The sequence below is a fragment of the Cherax quadricarinatus genome, chromosome 28, assembly GCF_038502225.1.
Source record: "Cherax quadricarinatus isolate ZL_2023a chromosome 28, ASM3850222v1, whole genome shotgun sequence".
Lineage (NCBI taxonomy): Eukaryota > Metazoa > Arthropoda > Malacostraca > Decapoda > Parastacidae > Cherax > Cherax quadricarinatus.
In genome coordinates, this window is record NC_091319.1 from 28,196,824 (window position 1) to 28,223,969 (window position 27,146).

A 27,146-nucleotide genomic window follows, 5' to 3' on the forward strand; every position below is an offset into this window, starting at 1 on the left:
GAAACAAGGTTGCTTAACACAATCCTCCCTAATAGAGCTAAATGGTTCAGATATGTTGATGATATTTTGTGTCTTATGCCCAAAAATGTAGATATACACCATTTCCTTGGAAAATTAAATAGCTTAGCCCATTCTATAAACTTTACTGTTGAGTTTGAAGAAAATAACTCATTGCCTTTTCTAGATGTTTTAATTATTAAGGGTAATAATGAATTCAAATTTAAAATTTACAGAAAACCTACAAATAACTGTTCCTATGTCCACTATTATTCCTCGCATCAAGATAGAGTCAAACTGTCTGTTTTCTCATCAATGTTTTTGAGAGCTTTACGAATTTGTAGTCCTGAGTTCATAGATGAGGAAATATCCAAAATTTATGAAATAGGTAATGATTTAAAATACCCAAGAAATGTAATTGATAAATCTTTTAAAGTTGCTAGAAATACTTTTTACAATCCAAAAAGGGACAACCAGCCTTATTCAACTAAAAATATGTTGGTTCTCCCTTACCATGAAAACTTGGTTGATATGCCTTCTCTTCTTAAGACTTTTAATATTAAAGTTGTATTCAAAAATCTTGATACAGTAAAAAAACTTTTGATAAAGAATTCCCCCCAAAATGCTGATGGATGTGTCTATAAGATTCCTTGTAAAATTTGCGATAAAGTTTATTACGGTCAAACTGGTAAAAATCTCGAACTAAGATTAAAACAACATAAATATAGCATTAGAACTGGACAAGATTCCAATGCTCTATTTATTCATGTAAGAGATTTTAACCATCCAATTGATTTTCAAAAAGTTGAGAAAGTAGTATCAAGCAAGTCCATGGTCGACAGGAATATAATTGAATCTTGTTTCATAAAAAGCAGTTTTGACAATAATATGAATATTTCCTTTGGTTTATATAAATTAGATCCATTTATAATTAATAGAATTTGGGAAGAATTTAATAATACACTGGAAAAATAATTTTTAAATTTTCTTGGGTAGAATAGCTTGGGGGTGAGTTGTGCAAAGGACCTGTCCAAGTTGGCTCGCCGCGCGTCACGTGTTTAACCGTTGTGGGATCTGATAGTGAGGTGCTGGCCAGACCCCTTATATAGCTTCCTTGGATGCTTTACTTTCATAGTTCCTTGATAATGTGAGTAGTCACGAAAGCGCTTGGAATTTCTCTATTCTTTCAGAGTGGTTGTTTTGCATATATATATATATATATATATATATATATATATATATATATATATATATATATATATATATATATATATATATATATATATATATATATTTTTCTTGAAGATACGGGTAACTCTGGCCTCCTTGAACCCCTCTGGTACGGTATTATTAGTGATGGACAAATTTATTATGTGAGCAATGGGGATTGGCAATTCAGAGGCACCATCTTTTAGGAACTTAGACGGGATGTATCTGGGCCGGTGCTCTTAGTTGGGTTTAACCTGCTTAGTTCTTTTTGCACGAAGTCATGAGATACACTTACTAGTTGACAACTGTTTGGGGTTACCCCTTTATTGGTATAGTATGTTTTAACATCTTGGTCTGTATTAAAGGTATTTAATGCAGCTGGTAGTTTACTTACTAGTGTTGATGCGACAGTTGTTTAGTATGAATTAAAACAATTTGCCACTTTAGTTGTTTCGTGGCATACCTCGTTATAGATATTTAGTACTGTTAGATCTATCTACTGGTCCATGGCTATTTCCAAACTGTTTTAGTTGTTGCCAGAGCTTTCTGGGGTTATTCTTGTACTCTTAGATTTTTGCGCAATAGTGCCTTGCCTTTGCTCCTTTTATAAGCCTCTGCACTCTGTTCCTCACTATCTGGAATTAATTTAGCGCTGCAATATCCTGTCTGTTTTCCTTTATTTGCCTGAATTTCATATCTAATATCTCAGTAGTCATCCAGGGCTCGGTTCTCCGTTTAATCCTAATCTCTGTAACTGGTGCAATATTATCAAGGATGGTAGTGAACATTTTGAATTTTTCCCAGGCATCATTTACGTCCGTGCAACTTATCACTGTCCTATCACGATTGTGTAGCCTATTTACCAGTGTTTCTTTACTGTAGTTTCTAGTTGACCTCATTTTTATTGTCCTGTTTAGGCCTATCCGTTCCCTAGTGATTTTCCTGGTGCAGTAAATGATGAAATGATCACTAAGGCCTGTGGTAATGACATCTGACTAATGTTCTCAGAACAGTTACAGATTGTGTGGTCAATTAGGGTGGCTGAGAACTGTGCGATCCGGGCTCGTGTATTAATTAGTCGAGTGTAACTATTTAAACCTAGAATTTGCATATAACTTTTACTTAGACCGTTATTTTGCTGTTGAAAACAGATATTGAAGTCGCCCCGTATTACTGTCTTGCAATTGTTTTCAAGTCCGGACAAGACTAGAAAAGTCCTCTTAAGAACTGGTCATGGGTAGGGGGGCGGTAACTAGTCCCTACTAAGATGGATTTGGTCTTGTACTGTAACCTTCTAGTTTGACCTCGTCAGTCGCCATATCATCCAACCAGGATTCAGAGATGGATATAACTGCCGCCCTAGTTCTGTTAGCTGGGATCCTAATCTCTGCCAGTTTTGGAAAGTGATCTAGCGTTGACATGAATAAAGTGAAGACCTGTTTTCATAAAACAATCAAAATCGTCAATATATGACAGTCATTTGTATTAAAATTAGGTAGATCAATATCATCATTACTAAAGGGTAACGGTGCCAAAGTGAATTTGTTAAAATTAAAATGAAATCTGGCACCATTACCATAATCGCGCACCCATAATGCACCCATCCCTTACACAATTTACGTAAGATATATTTACTGTTCTTTCATACCTTAGTATAGTGTACACATATGTCTGGTGATGTTTGACAGAATAAGAATGGTTCTATAGTCTCGCATTGACTTATGTATGCATTACATATAGTTAAGGTTATCACAGTCACTTATCTGCCTGTTCTGCGCCTGTACCATAGTTTGAGGTCCTGGATTAGTTTGGATATCGTCACCTAATAGCGCCACTATAAGAGCTGCGCACCATTGTTTGGGTATGCGGTGTTGCCATACCTTGCGGTGATAGTTACATTTGCGTTTCTGGTAGGTTGGCAACTGTTGGGCTTTCACTGTCCAGGGTGCTATTACCCCATTCGCCTTTTCCAGTCCATGACTGATTTCCTTCTTCAGATAATTGCAGGATAAAGCTTGTACCGCTCTAACGCCGACCATATTCACTCTTCATTTTTTTTTATCACTTCACAAGAAAAACTTTTCTTTTTTAAAAAAGAGAGACCACTGATCGCTATCAGACCTAGCAGTGGCCTAGTAGCTGCTCTAGCAATCACCACTGATTACTAGTAGATTTCCTGTTATCTTCACAAACCCCCTTCACTCCTCACTTCACAGTCCGGCTTCACCTATCACACTTCTAGCTCATTTCCATCCTGGCAGGATAATAGTTTTAATCAATGGTGCTATCCGCCCAAAGCCTCATCAGTCCCATTTAGCGGAGCTGCATCGTGTTGACTGGTCCTGACCGTGGAGTTGATATTTCAGCCATTTTCAAAAGCACTGAGAGAAAAAACAGCCACTGCAACCTGACAGATTCCTTGAAGTTTTGTTGTTATATTTGGCGTTTTCTCCTGTTTCCATCCCAGTGTGCACTGGTCATTTGATATGGAAGTCAGCTACTGGAAAAAAAAAAACATTCTTGGTTGTTTAACTACTCACTTCCCGCGATTTGGCACTGAGGGAAAGAACCGCCCCACCGCTACAACCTGAGTTTCCTTGAAGTTTGTTTTGTAGATGTGGCGGCTTCTCCTGTGTTTCTCTTCCATTAACGCTGGTGCAGTTCATATGATGGTCAGCTACTGTCAGTATAGAGAACGTCGCTTGGCTAGTTGTACGTCTGGTACTAGCTGGTGTTTGACTACAAAATACCTGGTAAGCATCTCACTAGTTGATGTTGTATCAAGTAGTGTTCCACAGGGATCAGTTTTAGGCCCGTTGTCTATATGTATCAATGACCTTGACGAGGGAATTACTATTGATATGAGCATATTCGCTGATGACACAGATAGGTTAGATAATTGATTCAAACGTAGATGTCGCGGAACATCAGAGAAGTGACGGATGCAGTTCTGTGTAGATAAGTGCAGAGTTCTGAAGCTCGGGAATGTCCATGACCATAGGACTTAAAAGCTAAATAATGAAGAACTTAGCTATACAGATTGCGAAACGGACTTGTGGGTTATGGTTAGCAGCAACCTTTAAACCAAGACAGCAATGCCTAGATGCACATAATAAGGCAAACAGATTACTGGGATTTATATCAAGAAGTGTAAGCAACAGAAGTTCCGCGGTTATACTACAGCTTTATTTATTATTAGTAAGGCCTCACCTAGATTACGCAGCTCAGTTCTGGTCCCCCTATTACAGAATGGATATAAATCCATTAGAAAGTATTCAGCGAAGAATGACAAAATTAATACGTATCATTAGAAATCTTCCGTATGAAGAATGAGGGAAGACATGATCGAAGTGTATAAGTGGAAGATGGGTGTTAATAAAGGGAATATAAATAGAATGCTTGTTGGCCGCCCCTGTTTACTCTGACAATTTTCTCTTCGTCTTCATTTGCTCTTTGACATATAGCATCTAACTTTTCTCTTCTGTATTGGGAGGTTCCGACAGTTCATATCCACTGCCGTGCACGAAAGCTCAAATACCTTAAGTGGCTTCACGCTTCCTTTTTCTTAAGCATTTCCGGTCTTGTTCACTGGCTGTTGCAGTTTACGCTGATGGTTCTAAATCCTTTGATGGTGTCTGGTTTCCAGCAGTGTTCCCGTACAGCATTTTACAAGGTCATTTATTATACTCAGCTAGCATCTTCACAGCTGAACTGTATGCAATTTCATAGCTAATATCCGTACTGCATCCAGGCCTACCTCATCGTCTGTGGCACTCGAACTCCTTTAATGCTTTGCAAACTTTAAAAAATTTAATTCGCCTCTTCCCCCTCATCCTCTATTGGTTGTGCCGCATTTCTAGCAAAAACAATCGTTTTCTGCTGGGTCCTTAAGCATTTTGATGTACAGGGCAACGAGCAGGCAGACTGCTGCGCGATCTGTGGTACACGACCTTCCAGTTTCATTAAAGGTATTCATTCTCAGATTATTTTGCTGTAATCTCTAGCCACCTTCGCAACCGTTGGAGATAACGTTCGTCTGAATTGATTCATAACAAATTACACTCTGTTTGACAGAGTTGAGGATCCTAGTCTTCTTATCATCGATGTCTTGGATGGGAGATAATGCTTTCCAATCTTCGCATCAAACACACACGTCTCACTCATGGGTATCTCACGGAGAGGCGCCCAATTTCAATCTCTCCAGTTCAGTTTGCAATATTCTGTCCAGTCCGCCAGCGAGTAACAGATTAATTACACAACCTTTGATGATATTTCCTTTAGCACTCCTCACAGCCCTTTCTAACTCTACGTCTGTTTTCCCTCTCTACCCTCAATAGTCTGTAAACAAGCAAGCACTCCCTGAACTGCAGCACTGTATGACCATTGTTGGTATAGCGCTTGGTTTTGATAATTTACGAGAAAATCACATCGACAAAATTTGTGTTTCTTCAGATAATATTTGTGGATGACCCTAAATGGATGAGGTTACCACAGGCGGGAGTATCATGGCTGATCAGGCCACTCACTGTTACCCACTTGTTAGAGGAATATTCCTGCGGTGCTTTCCACTGTACACATAAATTAGAGCAACCCAGCGTCCGGCATTGTAGTTGAGGACTTTGATGTTACCCACCGTCTGCAGAGCCTCTTGGAATTCTTCATCTGAGTCCGAAGTTGGCGAATCTTTAAGCTGGAGCACTCGGTTGATCTCTAGGGAATAAAAGGACACAATGTCGTGACTGGAACAATATACAGATAACCATTAATGGTCCGAGTCGAACCGAAACGTAGTAATAAATTACATTCTCTAATGTACGGGTTGTGTATTGATCTTTAGGTTCCTGAGAAGTTTGACTAATTTAATCTTGGCCAAGAAATCCAACGTTGGAATGGGTCCTTGTGAAAGGCTCACACGTTTCGATTAGTCGTAGTCTCCACTTTCAGTTGCCTTCAAAATTGTCTTTTTGTCAGCAGAAACGGAAGAATCAAACGACGCCAATCCCATTTCCTCGGACGAGTACCATATGCTTGATTCGAGGGACGGGAATTTTACAGGCTTTTTTTTTTCATTTTGGTACTAACGAAGCTTTAAAGGAGCAGTAGAGTCTTGAATGTTCTGCTGCAGTGATCGGAGCTGTGATCCAGTCTTTCAGGTTGATGGCCACTACGAAACACCTTTCAGGTTTGTGTTTGCAGTGACCAGTGAGATTCTTTCGTTACTTCTATAACATCAACATCTTCAGGTAATGCAAAACTTTTTCCATCCATCACGCTTGCTGCTACGCTCCTGGATACTTGAAATAGTATCCAAGAATCTTTTTCTTAATAGTCATCTCGGTATTTTTCTGATTCCAGAACCTTGTGTACAAAATGAATTACTTCGTCAGCTTTGCGATGACCAACATAATTTCTTCGTTCTCCAGACAAGTAGCAAAGTTAAACTGGTCACTGAAATTCTTGAATACGAAAATATCAGGGGCTGATACTAAGCCCTGATGACCCCCAGTCATCGTCACTTCCATTACATGGTGGCGGCTAACAAAATGAAGGAGGATCCTTCCCGATCAGTGTTCAAGGCAAACATATGCACCTGAGAATCGCGTCCAGTGTCTGAGACAGTCGTATCGAAACACATTTCAATGACTGTCATTTCTTATTCTTTAAGAAGCTGGGCTCGCTCTTCACGTTCCAAGCAGTCGATATTGCCCACTGGCATTAATGACAATGAATAAGAGTAGGTCTACTTGTTTGGCTGAATTCAGATCTAGAATGAGTTTTCCGTCCCAGTGAGCAATAGATGAAACCTTCTCAACTTCACCCTTCAGTGCTGCTCCTAAGTAGCTCCGGTGATGCCTCGGTGTTGTTTGATGGAGGAACGCCATAATGTTAAGTTCTCATAGGTAATGGCCAAAGCTATGCCATTTCTGTGATGACATGCGTTGTCATTCAGTCACTCAGTTTTGAAAGGTCGAATGCTGCGTCAACGTCGGCGATCACATTCTTGATTCTCTTCTTCGCCCTCTTTTGGTGGACTATCACCACTTCCACATGCTCGTGTTTCCTTCTCGCGGATTCTGAAGCAGAAAAATCTTTGGAAGAAAAAGATGCCAGTTCTTTTGTCCGTGAATATAAGGAAGCCTTACTTACCATCATCTTGCAGTTCGCACTCTGCAGTCATCTCTCCTTTTCTGTTTTCTTATAGACGGATGCCATGTTACCTTGTCTAACCAGTTCCCGCTGAGCCAGCAAGATACCTCGTTCTTCATGGTAGAAAGAACACTCGCTCTGACCGAGTCACTTAGGTTTGCAGGTCCGCTCCTTCTTTTTCTATGCCCGGCTGCTCTTGTTTTTCTCCAAAAGTTTCCAGCCATTAGAGAGCGAGGATCTAGTCACTGGCATTTTCCTTTCTCCTGATCGGAATTCTGGTTTTCTCCCATAAACTCTCAACATCGTCCCGAACCACTTTAGCACTTGTCCTCAACTTCTCTAGATGAATTTTATGGTGCGAGCAGAACGCAGCTTTGAGCTGAGAATTTTCCCCTCAGATTTCCCAAGGACATAAAATCCGTTATTTTTCATCATATCCTTTAATTTCTTCAGAACATAAAAGTATCCTCTGGAAAATATTAGAAACATGATCTGAATAATTTATTTCAAATGAAATATAACTATCTACGATTTTTTTAACATCCCTGGGAGGAAAACATTGTTTTCTTAGCTAAAGTAATAAGCGTCGAATATTCAAAAAGTACAACCGATTGCAAGTTACTGAGTCGGATACTCGGATACCGGATAGCTGAGAACTTACTGTATAAAGTATTATACCAGAAAACCTTTAAACCTCTGGAGTCGCCAATACATATCCGATCGGACTTAAATTTGGCCAATGTTATCTCATGTAGATGAATGGTTCAGAGAACCAACAAGTTGGCAAATTGGACACATGTGCAACACTTGGGTATCTCTATGGTGGGAACGTTTAGCCATACAGTGGCTTCATCAGTCCAAATACAAAGAAGGTTAGTGAAGATTAGAAGATTAAGGTAGTCAGTCACTCTGCTTAGACTAATTACATCAACTCCAGGCTGAGGGACTGATTATCTCCTTCTGATATTCACTATTCTTCTTTGTATTGGACTGATGAAGTCTAATTTATCAATTATCTCATTAAGTGGAAAAAAACGGGAGCAGTAGGTCTCTAAATTTCATTTTTGGACCTCTATAATATGTATAATTTACATTTAACATGAGTACTTTATTAAAAAAATTAGTTTGATCCTAATGGTACAAACATAGGGTCTATACACAACAAATATACAAAAGTAAATAATAAAAGGCCTAACGATACATAAGGGACATTAAGGCTGTCAGATGTTCACTACCAATCGAAAATATTTTACTCCCAATTAAGAGTGCGTAGGGATTAAATTAAAGTTTATCAACTGAGATTTATATCCCTCAACGTGTACATGCACTAATGTTCTCAGAGCTAATACATACGACTGTTATATATATTGTTTTGCTTATACTTCCATACAGGAGTCCAGAGGAAAATTATCTCATTATTAGAATAATGGCTGACAGACAGTAGTGATTCTGCTTATATGGAAATCAGTTACAAGTCGCATTCCACAGGGATCAGTCATTTGGCCACTTGTTTGTTATTTTCAGTGATTATACTGACGAAGGAATAAAAGACACAAAATCTCTAACGACAAAAAAAATAGACTAATAAAATAAAAGTTCATACTAAAACTTGAAAAAAAAAAAAAAATTTAATCGGGTTCAAACGTATAGCGCTTGTGTATCTTACTAAATGAAATGTTCCGATTGTTATTGGATTACGTAGGTATCAATACGGAAATTTTAATAAAAAAGATTGATATTGTTTTATATGTATTTTGGAATGTTCGAGGGTTAGTGATCGCGCAGATATTGAAACACAAATATTTAATGCAAGTGACGTGGATTATAAACTCTACCTGAGATTTATCAGACATATTGTGTTTAATTGTGTGCAACTAATGTGACGTTTTATTGTGGCAACGTTTAACTTTCCAGGAGCTCTGATAAGCTGTTACAGACATTACAGGGGCACAGAGGTTATATGTAGGTAACTAGTGAGATGCATAAGCTTAATCACTGCAGTAGACTGACTGGTCTATGCTATTGGTAGTAGTATTATTAAACCATACCACTGGCGGGGACAGAACCCGCGATCAGAGTCATAAAACTCCAGACCGACGCACTAGCCATTGGGCCAGCTGGCTACAATATTTTATTGTAGCCAGCTACAATATCTTATTGTATCCAGCTGGCCCAGTGGCTAACGCGTCGGTCTGGAGTTTTATGACTCTGATCGCGGGTTCTCTCCCCGTCCGTGGTATGGTTTGTTTGCAATCGTGTCATTACGATTTCGTGAGACAGTAGTATTATTAGTGGTACTGGTAGCAGCAGCGTCGTCATCGTCGTCGTCGAGGTAACTCTTTGTTGCGACGTGATGGCTGGATTTATTGTTTTGGCTGGTTCAAAGTTTTTCAATTTAGTCCTAGTCAGGTCTTTTATGGAATTACTAGTTACGATTACGACCTTGATGTTAGCTTGTGCGTGTACTTTAGCGACGTTCAATGCACCCTGGCTGTAAGAAAGGATTATAACTTTATTAGGAGTGGTGTTAATGATGAAAAATTGAAATGTAGCTCTTAGAAGGTTTTGGTGTATGTATCAGAAATCTTCCCTGTGAGGATAGACTGAGGGCCCTGAATCTGCACTCTCTCTCGAAAGGCGTAGAATTAGGGGGGATATAATCGAGGTGTATAAATGGAAAACAGGAATTAATAAAGGGGATGTAAATAGCGTGCTGAAAATTTCCAGCCAAGACAGGACTCGCAGCAATGGTTTCAAGTTGGAAAAATTCAGATTCAGGAAGGATATAGGAAAGCACTGGTTAGGTAACAGAGTTGTGGATGAGTGGAACAAGCTCCCGAGTACCGTTATTGAGGCTAAATAGGTTAGATAATTACATGAGTGGATGTGGGTGGGTGGGTGTGAGTTGGACCTGACTAGCTTGTGCTGCTAGGTCTGGTGCCGTGCTCCTTGAGTGGAGGTGACCAGACTGGGTGGGTCATTGGGCTTATCCGGGGAGGTGGGTCATTGGTCTAATCCGGGGGGGGGGGCCAGACATGGACCTGCTCCGCATGGGTCAGTAGGCCTGTTGCAGTGTTCCTTCTTTCTTATGTTCTTGTACCAAATTTGCAGTCCAGAGTTTCTTGACGAGAAGTATACGTACACCAAACCTTGACCGAGATTCATTTTCCTTCCCTTTTCATTGAAGATTTCAAGAAAAGAGCTCTTCAGAGCATCGATTCTGCACGCACTAACACCATTCATAACAAAATTATAATCCTTCCCATATAAGACCTGACCAGGACTGAGTTGAACAACCTAGAAGCAGTCAATGCAGAGGTTTATACTATCCCCTGTGGAGCCTGTGACATCGGCGAAACAGAAAGAAGCCTAGATATGTATATGTCTCGTTGAACATATTGCATACAGGAGCGATAAGGTGAGCAACTCAGGTGTATAATATTGGATTTTCACTAACCCTCTGATGAAATTTAACGATGCCTGCCTTGTGATTAAAGAACAACACCTACTACATCATCATCATCATCATCATCATCATCATCATCATCATCATCATCATCATCATCATCATCATCATCATCATCATCATCATCATCATCATCATCATCATCATCATCATCATCATCATCATCATCATCATCATCATCATCATCATCATCATCATCATCATCATCATCATCATCATCATCATCATCATCATCATCATCATCATCATCATCATCCCGTGAGTATGCTTTTACCTCCCTAATTCTTATATATACCTTCTTAATGTCTGTAATTTTGTAACGGCTTGACAAAGCTTCTGGAGAGCGAAACGTTGCCACAATAAAATGTCCCTTTAGTTGCACATGTGTTCTTTTATCTAACATATTGTTGGCAATTCCACCAACATTATTACTGTGCTCAGACTGAGAGATGTTACATACTCGTCTGAGGAGGATTGTATTGTCTGTACCGGCACTAATTCATTTTCAAGTTATTTATCGCTCAAACGTATGTTCCATGGATTATATCGGTTTATTGCTTTCTGAGAAATCTGTCTTTGTCATCATGAAGCCTTTTCTCTTGAAATTAGGATCAAATGTTTGTCTTTTTCTTTGCATAAACTTATCATTGTTACATAAGAACATAAGAAAGGAGGAACATTGCAGCAGGCCTGTTGGCCCATACTAGGCAGGTCCTTTACAATTCATCCCACTAACAAGCATTTGCCCAACCCAATTTTCAATGCCATTAATGCTCTTAAGAGACCACGCTTCCTTATATTATACCATTTTTTCTGTTATGATTTTCTCTAGGTATAGAATAGAAAAATATTCAACAATTGTTTCAGCTTTAAATAATTACACGAGTGAGGCTGGTGCGTATAAGAGATAAGATTTTGTTCGGACTTTTAACCCCGGAGGGTTAGCCACCCAGGATAACCCAAGAAAGACAGTGAGTCATTGAAGGAATGACTGCCTTATTTCCACTGAGGTCCTCAATATTGTCCCCCAGGATGCGACCCACACCAGTCGACAAACACCCAGGTATATACTTGCTTGCTGGCGACCGGGATAACAAGTATAAGGAAACACACCCAAGGGTTCCAGCCTTGCCGGGATCGAACTACGTACACTCAGCGTGTGAAGCGAGAGCGTTGCCTACCACGGGCCTGGTAAGGTCCCACAAGCCATAAGACTATATGCGATCCAGACCAGCGAAATGCATTCCTAGTGATCTGCTGCACAGGTTACGATAGCTTAGTCTTTTGATGGGGGAGGATTTCCTTTTTCTATGGTTGCTGTCTTCATCAAATATTTTTGTTTGTGGCTTTATTAGATAATTATGAAATTGCGTTTTTGTTTGTAGATATCATATCCCATTTCCGTTCCGAAGGTTCCATTGGGAAAAATCTTTGTTCCAGTGACTAACAAAGTCTCATGCTGGTACAGTGTTTGGCACAACCAAATCCATCCACTTAGTTACTTGAAACACACACACACTGTGCTCCAGCCCTGCCGTGAGATATTACAGAACAATATCTCGACATTTCCCTACGAACGTTTCAAGTTATATAGCAATATAGAATCATCCAGAGATCACTTGGAGCGGGCGTTGTGCTGGGTGACAAGAGAAGGCGAGCTGAGTCGCGGATAATAGACAGAGAGAGAGAGAGAGAGAGAGAGAGAGAGAGAGAGAGAGAGAGAGAGAGAGAGAGAGAGAGAGAGAGAGAGAGAGGCAGGCAGGCAGGCAGACAACGAGACACAGAGAGACAGACACACAGAGACAAAGACACAGACTCTGAATGAGTGAATAAACACATAAATAAGTCGGTAAGTAAATATTAAATTAACTATAACTTGTAGGTTTAAGTCACATTCTAGGTTCCAATTAGATCTCTAGGGAAAATCATTCAGTTAAATTCCTTGTGATCATGCAAGGTAAAGCATTTGCATAACTTGAAAGATGGAAAGTTTTCCTCCGTATTTTTCTCAAATATAAGAATGAACTGGCTTAAGGATAGTTAGATCCTCGTCTTGAGTATCCGACCACTCGAGGTTGACACTCATCCATCTTTTGGCCCCTAATTACGTCTACTTGTACCAGAGTGGCAAAAATACAAATTAATTACAGTCAAATATAATGCCCTGGTCATAATTTAAAAATATATTACAAAATGATGAGTGCGGTACCTATAAAAAAAATATTTTTTTATATAGCAGTACTTGTGCTGAAGTAAAAGATGCTGTGTTATATATGAGACGCGAGTTACATAGTCAACGTGTTTTCTGTGTAAATATTATGGTCCCGTAGTTACATTGTAGAGTGTAGAGCAAGTAGATGTTTGGGCAGGTATATGCGTAGTACAGGTGCGCCTTTCTCCCCAGGTGCATCAAGCCGGTGTGGGCAATCGTCTCCGAATGAACACCTGTTCCCAGTTGTCATTCCCAGCTGTGATACCAAGCTGTGATCCCCAGCTCCAGCATCGTTATCATCTCCAGTTGACGTCGTGCTTCAACACCTGACACGACGGCATCTGTCCTCTAACCCGCTTCCTGTTGCCATTACACCTGAGCCAGCTCACCTCTTGCATATGTAACACCAGCTGCTAGGGGCCACCTGCACCAAACAGCAAAAATCACTTACGTTGCGACAACTTCTTTACAAAACTGACCTAGTGCATGCTTATCCAGTATCTGCCCAAGTTATCAACTTGCTTCAGCAAATCCCTTTCTTCGACTCTGCAACACCAGTCTTACCTAACCTGCTGTTAAACTCATCAATATTTATTAAAGCAAGCCATCTGTCGTCCCTTGAAACACCTGTTCCACCTGACTCCTTGCCTTCCATTTATTTCATAAATTTCTTATAATAACTAATAACAAGGTTCAGCAACACCAGCCATGAATGCTATCAACTCAGCAACATTTACCTGTCTACCATGAGACCTCCTGCCTGGATAACCGCAATACACTTGCTATGAATTATTTGTAACCTGCGTACATCATAAGCCCCATTACAATTATTTTAACAGCAGCAGCAACATTAACTCATCAGAAACACTGCCTTAGTTAATTAACATCAAATAGTATGGTTATACTAGAAGAAATGTAAGAAAATAACAAACCTCCAGGTAATACCATCAACAAATAAAACCGTGATTATAACGGTTAAGGAATCAAGTGAGTAAGCTTGATATCAAGATGGAATGCCTTAAACAGCTAGGGCTAAACATTGTACTTAAGCTATGAATTTCTCCTATTTTTATTTGGAAAGTGACTTAAATCTGCAGCAAGGGCTTGTTTTAAGCTTTTATCACAAATCTTCTGTCAAAGAGCACCTATGATTTGCCTGAAGTATTACCTTGAAGAGATAGCGAAGTCCGACTTTAAATAATATCACTTTCAGTTTAATCATCATTAACAATGATTTTTAATAAGAGACTTCGTATTATGAAAAAGGGTTTCTAGTTGCCCCGAAAATATTTCCAACACATCTTAACTTTGTATGTGTGTAATTTTAAATAAACCACAAATTAACTCTTTTTAAAGTGCAAAATGAGTGAATGAGGAACAGTTTGTTGTAAGAGTGGAGACGGTGTCAGGTGATTGTTGGCAGAGCAGGAGGAAGGGACAGGCACAGCACACCAAGCTGCCTGGGACAGGCACAGCACACCAAGCTGCCTGGGACAGGCACAGCACACCAAGCTGCCTGGGACAGGCACAGCACACCAAGCTGCCTGGGACAGGCACAGCACACCAAGCTGCCTGGGACAGGCACAGCACACCAAGCTGCCTGGGACAGGCACAACACTCCAAGCTGCCTGGGACAGGCACAACACTCCAAGCTGCCTGGGACAGATACAGCACACCAAGCTGCCTGGGACAGGTACAGCACACCAAGCTGCCTGGGACAGGTACAGCACACCAAGCTGCCTGGGACAGGTACAGCACACCAAGCTGCCTGGGACAGGCACAGCACACCAATCTACCTGAGACAGGCACAGCACACCAATCTGCCTGGGACAGGCACAACACTCCAAGCTGCCTGGGACAGGCACAGCACACCAAGCTGCCTGGGACAGGCACAGCACACCAAGCTGCCTGGGACAGGCACAGCACACCAAGCTGCCTGGGACAGGCACAACACACCAAGCTGCCTGGGACAGGCACAGCACACCAAGCTGCCTGGGACAGGCACAGCACACCAAGCTGCCTGGGACAGGCACAGCACACCAAGCTGCCTGGGACAGGCACAGCACACCAAGCTGCCTGGGACAGGCACAGCACACCAAGCTGCCTGGGACAGGCACAGTACACCAAGCTGCCTGGGACAGGCACAGCACACCAAGCTGCCTGGGACAGGCACAGCACACCAAGCTGCCTGGGACAGGCACAGCACAGCACACCAAGCTGCCTTTTTAAATAAATTACACAAGTATTCTTCTTAACACAAGCATGCATATTTGTCTCAATGTTAAATGTAGAATCAGCTACGTGATTATGTTTGGTAAGTGCAGACTTAAATGCTAACGCCATTAAAGGTAATAAATACCTCGCGTAGCTTTGAAATTAGGTTAAACGAGTGAAAAGGTTGCGTTTAGGAAAGACCTAACTAGCATAATAATATATCTATATTTCTACAAGTACATGTAAAAGGTGTATAGTCCTAGCTGACATCAATGACATACTACTATATAGAAAGCCGCTTGTTATGCAGAGCATTTCGGGTAAATTAGTTCAATTTTGTCCCAGGATGCGACCTACACCAGTCGACTAACACCTAGGTACCCATTTTGCTGATCGGGAACATAGACAACCGGTATAAGGAAAAACGCCCAATATTTCTACCCTCGCCGGAAAACGAACCCTGACCCTCGCCGTGTGAAGCGAGAGCGTTAGCCACTACCAGTCCACGGGGCTAAAAGACCTACTACACAGTTCTTCCTCCTTATATTATACTCTAACACAGATGTGAAAGTAGTAGGAGTTTGCCTCATAATAGGCTTACATATCGGACTAAATAGTCTGAGTGTAGGGATGAGGTATGTGGGTACTAGGTATGCCTCAGCTAGTGTGTGTGCTAGTTCAAGCTGAAAGGGCACGTTACCACAGACAACCAGCTCACCGCACCTGCTGAGTGTACAGTTGAACACACGATCAGCATGATTCTAGTCCAGCCTTTCAGTGTCGTAAGACAAAACCTTCAATAGTTTGTAGTGTCATAAGGTCAAAACACCGTTTAGAAAAAGAACATTGTCACGAGCTCAAGTCACGTAATTTGGTGAAAATCATGATGTATTTTGTGTCATAAAATAAAAAATTTAAGTAGCGTGTTGCGCCATTAGACCCAAAGAGTGAAGTGTTATTGTTGTATCAAAAGCACAAACTCTGAAGCACAGCAGTTTAGAATAAAATAAAAATAAAAGCTGTATAAGGCAGTAATTTGTTGACAACGTTTTGACCACACAGTTGGCTTAATCAAGTTATAGACCTGTTTGTGACTTAATGAAACCCACTATGTGGGCGAAATGTTGTTAATAAAGGATTGCATTCTACTGCATTTGTGGTTTCCATCGTGTCAGTCTGTAGTATGCTAAATGGTTAAAGTTAGTGTTAAACACTCTAGTGGTCAGTGGTGTATCTTAAGTGGGTAGTGTTAGTATTAAACGATTTAGCGTGTGTACAGTACCTTAACACTAGAGAAGAGCCTCCAAATTATGTGTTGTAAAACCACAGCACTGAAGAACCTCCAAGTGGTGTGTCGTAAAACTACAACACCTGAAAAAAAACTCCAAATAGTGTGCTATAAAACCACAGAACTGGAGAAGATACGTGTTGTATTGAAATATTACAACACCAGAGCAGACACGAGGCTTGTTGTACTAGAACAGACATGTGTTGTAATATCTCAACACTGGAGGAGCTTTATAGGTCATAAAAGACTTCTGGCGTAGTTTGATGTTGATATTTTAATAATTCTGGGAGGATCTGTTGCGTGGTAAACACGAGGCCCTGGAAACAATGCTCTGCTCTGGTTGTGTATAAAATAGTGAGATTGTTGGGAAAGTCATTGTTGTCTCAATACTGTTGAATGGGATTTGTTTTAGTGAAAAATGGACTCGGTTCTGTTAGGAACATGAATGAGGATCAGTCGCTGCACTGTTCTCTGCAATATGGCGAGGAAGTTCAATACATTTTAGACAGAATTCGCTAATCAGAGGAAGACAGTACGTGCAGGTATGTACACTGAGATGTGAATATCTGAGTGTATTTATGCAGTCGAATGGCTTTAAGACTTCATATTCTATGTTTCTTTTTTTTTAATATTTTATTTGTCGGCGTTTTGCCTTCCATCCACAAAAGAAACATTTTCAATATTACCTTTCAACCACCAGTGAAACATTCACTTCAGTATTACCTTCCTACCATCAGTGTGGCACACTTAACACTGTCTTCCTTATAACAATGTAACACACTCCTCAACATTCTTCCTTCCAATGTAACACTCATCAGCATTGTCTTCCTACCAATAAAGTAATACATTAATCCACATAGCCTTCCTAACACTATCGTAACACACTCATCAACGTTGTCCTCCTACCAATAACGTAGCACACTCAGCAATATTGCCTTCCTACAACTAATGTAACACACATAAACATTGCTTTCCTACCAGTAATGCAACACAGTCTTTAAAATGGCCTTCCTAACACTTTCATAAACCACCCATCAACAAGGTCTTCCTACCAACAGTGTAACACATTCATTAACACTGTCTTCATACCTCTAATATAAATCACTTTTCAACAAATGTCAGTTAATCAATAACACTGAAGTTAACACGTGCAATTTTCACAACTTACTGCCGTCAAACCTAACACCGGGAACACCACACCTAGGCTTTCCTTGGCAGCACAAAGATTACTAGGGTATGTACAGCTGTTCTGTGGAAGAATGTGTTGACGAATTTGAGTAGCATTGGGTAATTTTTGTTTATTATATAATTCTTCTGTAATTTGCGTGTCTTAAAAGTGTAACAATATTCCATAATTCACAAGGCTACATTTCTGATTGCACAATGTATTGCAACTCGAGGCTAAAAATCATGTCATCAATCTTGTCAGCTTTACGGAAATAATTTCTTTTTAAACCCTTACTTTTGATGTATAGCTTTGAAGAGTATCGAGAGTTTTACTACTCTCGGGGCCCGGCCATGGGCCTGGTGCTTGCCTGGTCAACCAGGATGTTGCTGTTGGAGGCCTGCTGCCCCACATATCCATCACAGCCTTGTTGATCTGGCACTTGGTGAAGATACTTAACCAGTTTCCTCTTGAAGGCTTCTACTCTTATTCCAGCCGCGTTTCTGATATCTTCTGGTAAGATGTTGAATAGTCTGGGACCCCGAATGTTGATGCAGTGTTCCCTTATTGTCCCCACCACACCCCTGCTCCTCACTGGGTTTATTTTACACTTCCTCCCTTATCTCTCACCCCAGTATGTTGTTATGGCTGTGTACAGATTTGGGACCAGGCCCTCGAGTACTTTCCAGGTATATATTATCATGTATCTCTCCTCCGCTCCAGTGAGTACACGTTCAAGACTTGAAGGCGTTCCCAGTAATTTAGGTACTTTACTGGCTCAATGTGAGCTGTAAATGATCTCTGTGTTTGCTCCAGTTTTGATATTTCTCCTGCTTTGAACTGGGCCGTCAGCACTGAGCAATATTCTAAATGAAGGAGTACTAGCGATCTGAAGAGTGTCACCATCGGCATTATTTCCCTTGTTTTGTAAGTTCTCAATACCCACCCCGTCATCTTCCTGGTTGTCGTGATCTTTGTCTTGTGTTCCTGAAAGAAAATTCCCACCCCCATACCCTGTTTCCGTATGACGATTGGCATCCTATACCTTGTTCTTTAACTGCGATTAGCACCCTGTGCAATCTTAACTGAATTATCACCTTGTGCACTGTTCATGAGCATCGATTCTGGGGAAAATTCAGTAAATTTTTCCTGAAAGCTGTTTATTTTTTTTATCCCCTACATACTCTGTACTCGCCTATATATGGTTGCAGAGCTCGACTTACAGCTCCTGGCGCCGCCTCTTTGCTGGTCGCTGCTAGGTACACTCTCTCCCGGCTACAAGAGCCTTATCGTACCTCTTCTTAAAGTTACATGTATCTCACCTCTACTACTTCACTCTCCAGATTGTTCCACTTCGCAGACACATACGGAAGTACGTTTCTGTAAGGTGCTTTGTGTATAGTATCGCTTGTGAGGATAGAGCTTGTAGAACTTTCATTGATTCGGAGATGAGTGTTGACCACAGCTCAGAATCTAGATTAATCCTACTCTTCTGTGTGCGGGTTATTTATGTATAATCTCCTTTTGCTTTACTTTCCTCTTATCTATGGCAAATAAGACCATGAAAGCCAAAATTGTCTGCCAACGTACTACACATTTTTTTGTGATCAATATATGATCAGCGAGGCAAACATCTACACCAAACAATTGGCCTGAGGATTGAAGTGAATTCTCAGGAAAAAATATCGTGGACCCACTGTAAAATTTCTAGTATGATGGATCTTACAGCTAGAAGACGAATTCCACTCTATTGTCATCTTTATAAGCATTTTTGAAGGAAGGTTCTCACCTGTGGGACAATCCCAGCGAGAATGTATTGTTTAGGACAAACTAAACTGGTTGAAGAGGCAGCAAAAGAATCCTACCAAATGATTCCTTGAAATAGTGAATTTCAACAGTCTTTAAAGAGTATCAAGAGAATCCCTTCCATTGATTAAGTAGCTGCTAGGCACGGGAAAGTAATCCTGGTAATTATGTTTCCTTGCAGATACCTATTCATTAAATTTAATTGTAAGGTAATATTTCTCTTGGTGGATGTCTTGCAGAGAATATATAACAGCAGTTATGAATATCGTACAGTTATTTCGGTCTCTAGCTGGCAAAGGCAGGTGCACACCTCTGCAAATAAGGTTCTATTTGTAAATTCAAGAAATTTGTGTGGAAGGACAATGCTTCATGGGTGGCAAAAGCCCATTCGTTGCTCTATTTTCTTTAAGTAATCAGTTTTCCTTGAGAAATGCGGCAATAGCCAGGGAACCCAAAGGTGGTACAAGCAGAATGCTATCACCTGTGAGCGATTGATGAGGCTCCTGGGAGAATGGATCTTACTGCAGCTATGATTGGCTGCTTGTTTGAGATTAATTCCCATTTGCAAGGCTCACAGTGCTTTCCCCCTCACCATTTCCCGCTCCCTCTCCCTCCCCCTCTCATTGTCTTTCTTTCTGTTTTTATATTTCTGTATTCTCTCTCTCTCTCTCTCTCTCTCTCTCTCACTCCCCTCTCTCTCTCTCCCCTCTCTCTCTCTCCCCTCTCTCTCTCTCTCCCCTCTCTCTCTCCCCTCTCTCTCCCCTCTCTCTCCCCTCTCTCCCCCCTCTCTCCCCTCTCTCTCTCCCCTCTCTCTCTCCCCTCTCTCTCTCGCCCCTCTCTCTCCCCTCTCTCTCCCCCTCTCTCTCCCCCTCTCTCTCCCCCTCTCTCCCTCCCCTCTCTCTCTCTCCCCCTCTCTCTCCCCCTCTCTCTCTCCCCTCTCTCTCCCCCTCTCTCTCCCCCTCTCTCTCCCCCTCTCTCCCTCCCCTCTCTCTCTCTCCCCCTCTCTCTCCCCCTCTCTCCCTCCCTCCTTTTTTTTTTTTTTTTTTTTTTACACAGGGTTTGACAAGGTTAAGGATCCCTAGCTTTATTGACAAGCTATTTACAGGTTAAGGATTCCTAACTTTATTGGCAAGCTAAGAGCTGTTACCTACATCAGCTCATTTGAAAGCATTTTTATTGTTATGAGACATACAAGTAGGGAACAGGATGAAGTTGGAGCCATCTGTGGGCCAGCATTTTCATTTGATCAACTGACTTTATCTCGTTGACATCATTATGCTGTACGAATGTGTTCCATACTCGAGTCATCCTGGGTATATATGATCTCAGATGGAGTGATGTTCTGGAGAAGGGTACAGCCAGAGTGAAGTTGCTGCTTTCTGCCCGTCTTGTGGCATAAAAGCTTGTTTCACGCTGTCCTCGAAGTGGATCCAAGTGTGGTACTTTGACAATATTGGCCTTGTACATAACAGTAAGGCCACCCACATCCCTCCTGTGTTGAAGGCTCTGCTGAAATGACAGATCTATCCAGGATGGGTCCAGGCGAGAGATGAGACGTCTTGCTCTGTTCTCTACTCTGTCAAGCAGTCGCAGATGAGGGGGGGGGCAGGCAAACCAAGAAAGTGGAGCATACTCAAGGTGTGAGCGTACTTGTGCCTCGTACAGAATCTTGCAACCCCTACTGTCAAGCAGATGCGAGATACGGCGAAGTGCTGTAAGCTTCCTGGCTGCCTCGTTTGCAATATTTACAACGTGGTTCTTCATGGTCAGTTTGGAGTCAAATTTCACCCCAAGGATATCAAAATCTTCTCCAGGTGCCAACACCCTCTCATTCATCCTTACTACTGCACCGGCATTACCATCAAGGTGCCTAGAGACCATCATCATTTGTGTTTTCTCAGGTGCAAATGTTATTGCCATCTATTTCCCCAAGCTGATACAGCTCTTAGATGGTGATTGATGTGGCTTAGAGCAGCTGGCATTTCTTCTCTTGGATAAGTGAATGTCAGTGTGCAGTCGTCTGCATATGCACGGGATTCTGGGATGAGATTCCACCAGACTAACACTCTTCGCACTAATCTCGTTCATATCTCTCCTCATATCTCCTCCTGTCCTCTTCAATACTTTGGAGAAACTGGTCGATCTCTTTCTGACAGACTTAGGGAGCATAAAAATAGTGTTAGGCTTGCCGACACTAACAATGCTCTTTTCTGTCACGTCAGAGATCACAGCCATCCTATTGACTGGTCTTCTGCTAAAACTGTCTTCCCTACTTCCAACTTTAACAGTCGCCGTCTTGTTGAATCCTCCCTAATACACAACTTTCCTTGTATGAATCTTAGTCGTGGCTTCGTCTCTGTAGATGCCTTCCTCTCCCACTACATTGTAAAATGCTCCATACTTCAGAACACCCGTAACCTAACTTGATTCCTCCTTTTTCTTCTTCTCACTCTGCCCCTTTCCTCTTTCTTTTTTCTCCTTTGGGTCGTCTTTCTTCTGCCCTGTGTATTTCTTCCTTCTTTATTTATTTATTTATTTTTTGTTTCCCCCTCCCCCCGTCGGTGTTCTTGCTCTTACCCTCTGTGGGCACCTAGCTCCATTGCAGTGCTCCTCTATCTTAGCATTTGACTGGCCCCTCCTACTGTTACTACCTCCCCACTACTACTACCTTCCACCTCCACTGCTACCACTACTACCACTACTACTACTACCACCTCCTGCCTATATATACCCATCCTGCTCTCCTTTTCGTTAGTGTGACTTTGTAAATGGTCCAAGTCGGACCGAAACGTCGTCGTAAGCTCCTCTCTTCTATATGCGGGTTATTGATTATAATAATATTCTTGACTAACTTGCTCCAAGGGTTTCGTTTACAACTCCATAATGTTTTATACGATCGGCTTCAAATATTCACCACTGGTCTAACAATTACTAAGTAAAGGTTCTTAGAAAAATTGATAAATGCAAGTGTTCTCTGTTTAATTTTATACAGACCGTCCCTGAAATATGTTTCCTGCCATAACTTTGAGTCTTCTTTTGATCGGCTTAAAATTTTCAACACTGGTGTATTCTGTTAGGTAAGACACGTATGCAACAGTTAGGTATCTTTATTTCGAAACGTTTCGCCTACACAGTAGGCTTCTTCAGTCGAGTACAGAAAAGTTGATAGTAGAAGAGACTTGAAGACGGTGATGGACTGATTACATCGCTTTCAAGTCTCTTCTACTTCTATCAACTTTTCTGTACTCGACTGAAGAAGCCTACTGTGTAGGCGAAACGTTTTGAAATAAAGATACCTAACTGTTGCATATGTGTCTTACCTAACAACCTGTCGGTATTTTATACCATTTTAATGTTCACTGGTGTATCCTACTTAAAAAAAGGTTAATGTTGTTAATGGACTACATAAGAGCCATTTTGCTACTTTTGTTATCGAAATACTAGAGAATTATTTGATATTATTGCATTATTTTTCAGCAACAGCTTTAATATCATTGATTATACTCCTCTAGCACTTCTCACCGCCATTCCAAACTCGTGTTATATACCTCACCTTCGCTGGTCTGTGATCAAGCATATCACACCTTTAACACACCCTCCCCTACAGCCTTGTATGGGGATATCTTCCTCTGATCGGGCAGTCATCGAAATGCATTGAGTCAGGTGTTACTAGCAGTGCGGCTCCTTCCGGGGGCTGACGTATTTGAGGTATTGCCTATGAAAAGTGAAGTTTCAGTTTATTTGGCTCTAGGTCGCAGAATGATAGAAAAACAGAAATTAAAATATTTCTTGTCCGTAATTAAGGAATCTGACATATTTATAAATATTCAAACATGTAGGGAAATTATGCTTTATTTTTATACGTACAGTGGAACGGAAATATCATCCTTATTTCATTACTATTTTTCTTATCAACGTAATTGTCATTGTCTTTAACTGATTTTTTTTATCGACAAAGGGTTAATCGACTGCTAAGTGTGGCTGAATGTGTACTCTGTGTAGCCTTCAATGTGTGGTTAACAGTTCTGGTCCTCGCTTCTGTTCCTCAGGCTGTATAGTCCTTGTGGCTTAGCGCTTCTTTTTGATTATAATAATAATAATTCTGTTCCTCAGACGACTAGCTTCGCAAGTTTCCTGCCCCTGGTCCTTGCATCATTCCTTAAAACAATGTATGCTGCCACCACCTTAGCTAAGGCATTCAGGTTCCTAATGACCCCGAGGCTGAAAAGTATTTCCTACTCATCCTTAACTTTAACTTTCATTTATGCCTCCTTGATACAGATCTCGGCTTTTCAAACAGTCTGTCCGAGTCTGCCGTAGTAAGTCTAGTTTTTCTATCTTGTAAGGCCCTCAGACTCACTGTTGAGCTTCTCCTAGTAGGTGAAGCTTCTCAGCTATAGGACCAGTCTAAACCACAATCACTCGTGAAGCTGTCTTCCGAAGGCCCGTGACATCATGCTAGTTTGTTTCATACAGCTACACAGGGTGCCGTGGGCACTTGACAAATGGACGCGAGGTCTGATGTTAACAATCTCCTGTGACATACACTTGCCTGCTTGAATCATCAATTGAATCATAAATTTGCCATGTCAAGCCCTTTCATGGTAACTTGAGACTGGCCCAGAGAATACTGCTGTTTGAAAATATATCCCGCCATGTAATATACAGAGCAAAACAAGTTTCGAAAGGTTTCCAAAATATAGATCATATGATCTATATTTTGGAGACCTTTGTACATTCTGGAGACCTTGTACATTCTGGACACCTTGTACATTCTGGACACCTTGTACATTCTGGAGATTAGAGGCAGTTTGTTTCGCCAAAGGTTGTCTATATTTAAATTCACGCCTCTCCAAGTTTAATTCGAAAGCTCGTACTCATTGTCGTCAAATATTTTTTCTACATGCGAGAAAATATTGTATAAATTAGCAACTTTCGCTACAAGTGTTAGACAATGCTGCTACATGAGTTAGACTGTTATTTCATGTGTTAGGCAGCTTTGCTTCATATGTTAGGCGATGCTACTAAATGTATTGTACAATGTCAAATATGTGCTAGGGAATGTTTCTATATGTGTTAAGTAGTGCTTCTATGTGTCATATATATATTTAATACCGAAGCATTTTGCCTGTGTAGGCCTTTCTAGCTGGAACAAAGAGGCAACTCTCATACTGGAGACACTGGAAAAAGTGGAGAGGCAATTTTAATATGTTCAGTACCTTAGCCTTGACTAGTTGATAGATCTTTAGTCCTCTAGCTTGATTGAACGTGTTCACTTCTTTAGCCTAAGTAGAGGCGTGGGGAGGAAACTTATCCACTGGAACCTGAGCTGAGGTATAGCAGATGGAGAAGGCGTCACAGATGGGCAAGGCCTACTAATTTAAGCCGATAAGTTGGGACAGCGTATAAAAGTAGGTTGGACAAGCCCCTGAGTAAGTTGAGTTGGCCTTGTGAGTTGTAAGAGATGTCTGTACAAATGCCGTTGTGTTAGAGAATTTCAGGAAATATAATAGAAACAATTTGCTAGATGTTTTAGACAACGTTGCTACATATGTTAAACAATGTTCTTACATGTGTTAGATAATGTGAATATGTACAGCAGACAATATGGCTAAGTGTGGTAGACAGTTTTTTACATATAATGAAGAACATTGCTGCACGTGTTAGACAATGTTGTTAAACACGTTAGGTAATGTGGCTAAACGAGTTGAACAAAACTACTAATGTTAGACAATGTTGCTACATGTATTAGACAAGACTGCTCCATGAGTGAAACAACATTGCTTTATGGGTTAGAAAATATTTGTTTGTGCTAGACAATACTTCTCAATGTGTTGAACAATGTTGCAGCATGGATTAAACAATATTACTAATGTTAGAAAATGCTAAGTATTTTAGACAATATTACTATAAGCATTAGATGATGCTGCAACACATGTTTGACAATACTGCTTAGGTTAGACACGTTGCTACATGTGCTAGATAATGTTGCTTTGTGTTAGAATGTATTACTGATATATGTGTTAAACACTAATATAAATGATAGTAAAAGGAAAGTTTTCCCAGTAATTAAAGCAAAGTGGAAAACAGAAGCATGTTGGAGCAGTTGTCTAGACGTGAGAACAATATTTTAGACAAGAGTGAATAAGCTGAAAAGAGTTGTGAAATCTGTTCTAAATCTTAAAAAAAATCTTTGCAGTCAGTGCAACACAAAGTATTCTTGTCACTCAAATGTAAGTTTTCAAGAAATATATGACTGACTAAATTGTAAAGATATTAACAAAGGATCGAAATTCATTAAATTTTTTAAATGACGTATTAGTTACTAGATTTAAATGTGATGAAAATGCCTCACGGAGAAAAATTAAGATAAAGCGTTAGTGGTTTGCAAAATTAATGTTTAGTAAAAGGGTCACAAGTTAAGCGAATAAACTGTAATAGAGATTGCAAAATGGATTCATAAACCTTTAAGCGCAAAGCTAACTCATCTGCAACAAGATCGTTCAATGAGGAAACAATATATTTCATGGATGTGGAAAACAAAAGAATGGCAGCTAGGAGTAAACAGTCCTTGCGTAGCAATCTGAAATATATTTTTGAAATACCCATACCTGTGCCAAATATCCTCATAAAACTGAAGGGAGATCAACGAGCATTATGGAATTAAAGCAAGTGATAACACTCATAAATCTTATATTAAAAATCCCGAAGAAGAACCTGGAATTAGTTACCAGAATTCTTTATTTTTTTTCCTTCCTCCATAAAAGTCTGTTTCGTCCAGCTTCAAATTTTCAACACTGGTGTAAGTAACGAGCTCAAACATTCTGGCAACTATTTTTATGTGCTGGTGACCTATAACAAAAGTTAAAGCACCTAGTCCAAGAATCTTGGAAATGGGTTTTATGCTTCTCAAAATCTTCCTGGCTTCAAACTTTCAAAACAGGTGTCTTTTATTTTAATAAAGTAGACAAACTAAAATAAGAAAGTGCATATTTGCCAGTTTTATGTGTAAAGTAGTATAACATTTTTATTTTCACCAAAAAAACATTAAATGTTTTTAAGTAATTCTTACGAGTGACTTCAGTATTTAAGGGATGATGTATCTAACGGACATTATAGTATCCAGTAAGTTTAGGTTATTTCTGGGCCAATTTATCGATATACTCGATTACCTATAAACCTTAGATTCGTAGGAATCAGTGTAATTACTGGAATATGAATCTTCTAATTGCATCAGATTCAAACCTTGTTGTGTTTTACTTCCAATTTGTCAATTTCATTAGAGTAATATTGATTTTCATTAAATAACTAAAGAGTGCCTTTCCTAATCGGTTTTAAAAAAATAACGATGATACAGTTAGACCAATTACTGGAAAATGTATCTTCTGGTAAGCTTGAAACTCTTTGTACGCCGGCTTAAGTAAATCAAAGGTTGGATTTCACTTTGTGTAAATTTTAATTTGTCAGTTTTATTAAATTCATTGGTTTCCATGAGATAACTAGAAAACGCCACTTCTGATGCCTTTGTTATGCCTTTCATGAGTTCCGAGAGTTTTTCTACTCCCTGAGTCTGGCCATGGACCAAGCTCGTCTGGTGCTTGCCTGGTCGACCAGGTTATTGCTACTGGTGGCCCGAGGTAAG

General features: G+C 40.4%; 1 protein-coding gene and 1 long non-coding RNA gene across 3 annotated transcripts in view; one reads left to right on the forward strand and one right to left on the reverse strand.

Moving 5' to 3' along the window:
* Positions 1 to 27,146, forward strand: part of LOC128693304 (guanylate cyclase 32E) — a 121,111-nt gene that overhangs the window by 82,043 nt on the left and 11,922 nt on the right. Inside the window, exon 4 of one of the 2 annotated variants that reach the window (XM_070089506.1) lies at positions 13,224 to 14,639. The exons of the other annotated variant lie outside the window; for it this stretch is intronic. Within the exon in view, the coding sequence (XP_069945607.1) occupies positions 13,224 to 13,260 (37 nt within the window). The 3' untranslated portion in view covers positions 13,261 to 14,639. Of the gene's footprint in view, positions 1 to 13,223; positions 14,640 to 27,146 lie in introns of those variants that run through there. 2 annotated transcript variants of the gene reach the window in all.
* LOC138853337 (uncharacterized) lies at positions 9,534 to 17,766 on the reverse strand. The gene is made up of 3 exons (XR_011392540.1): positions 17,702 to 17,766; positions 16,528 to 16,616; positions 9,534 to 9,844 (listed from the first exon to the last, which is right to left on the reverse strand). It is a non-coding gene; the product is annotated as an uncharacterized lncRNA (long non-coding RNA).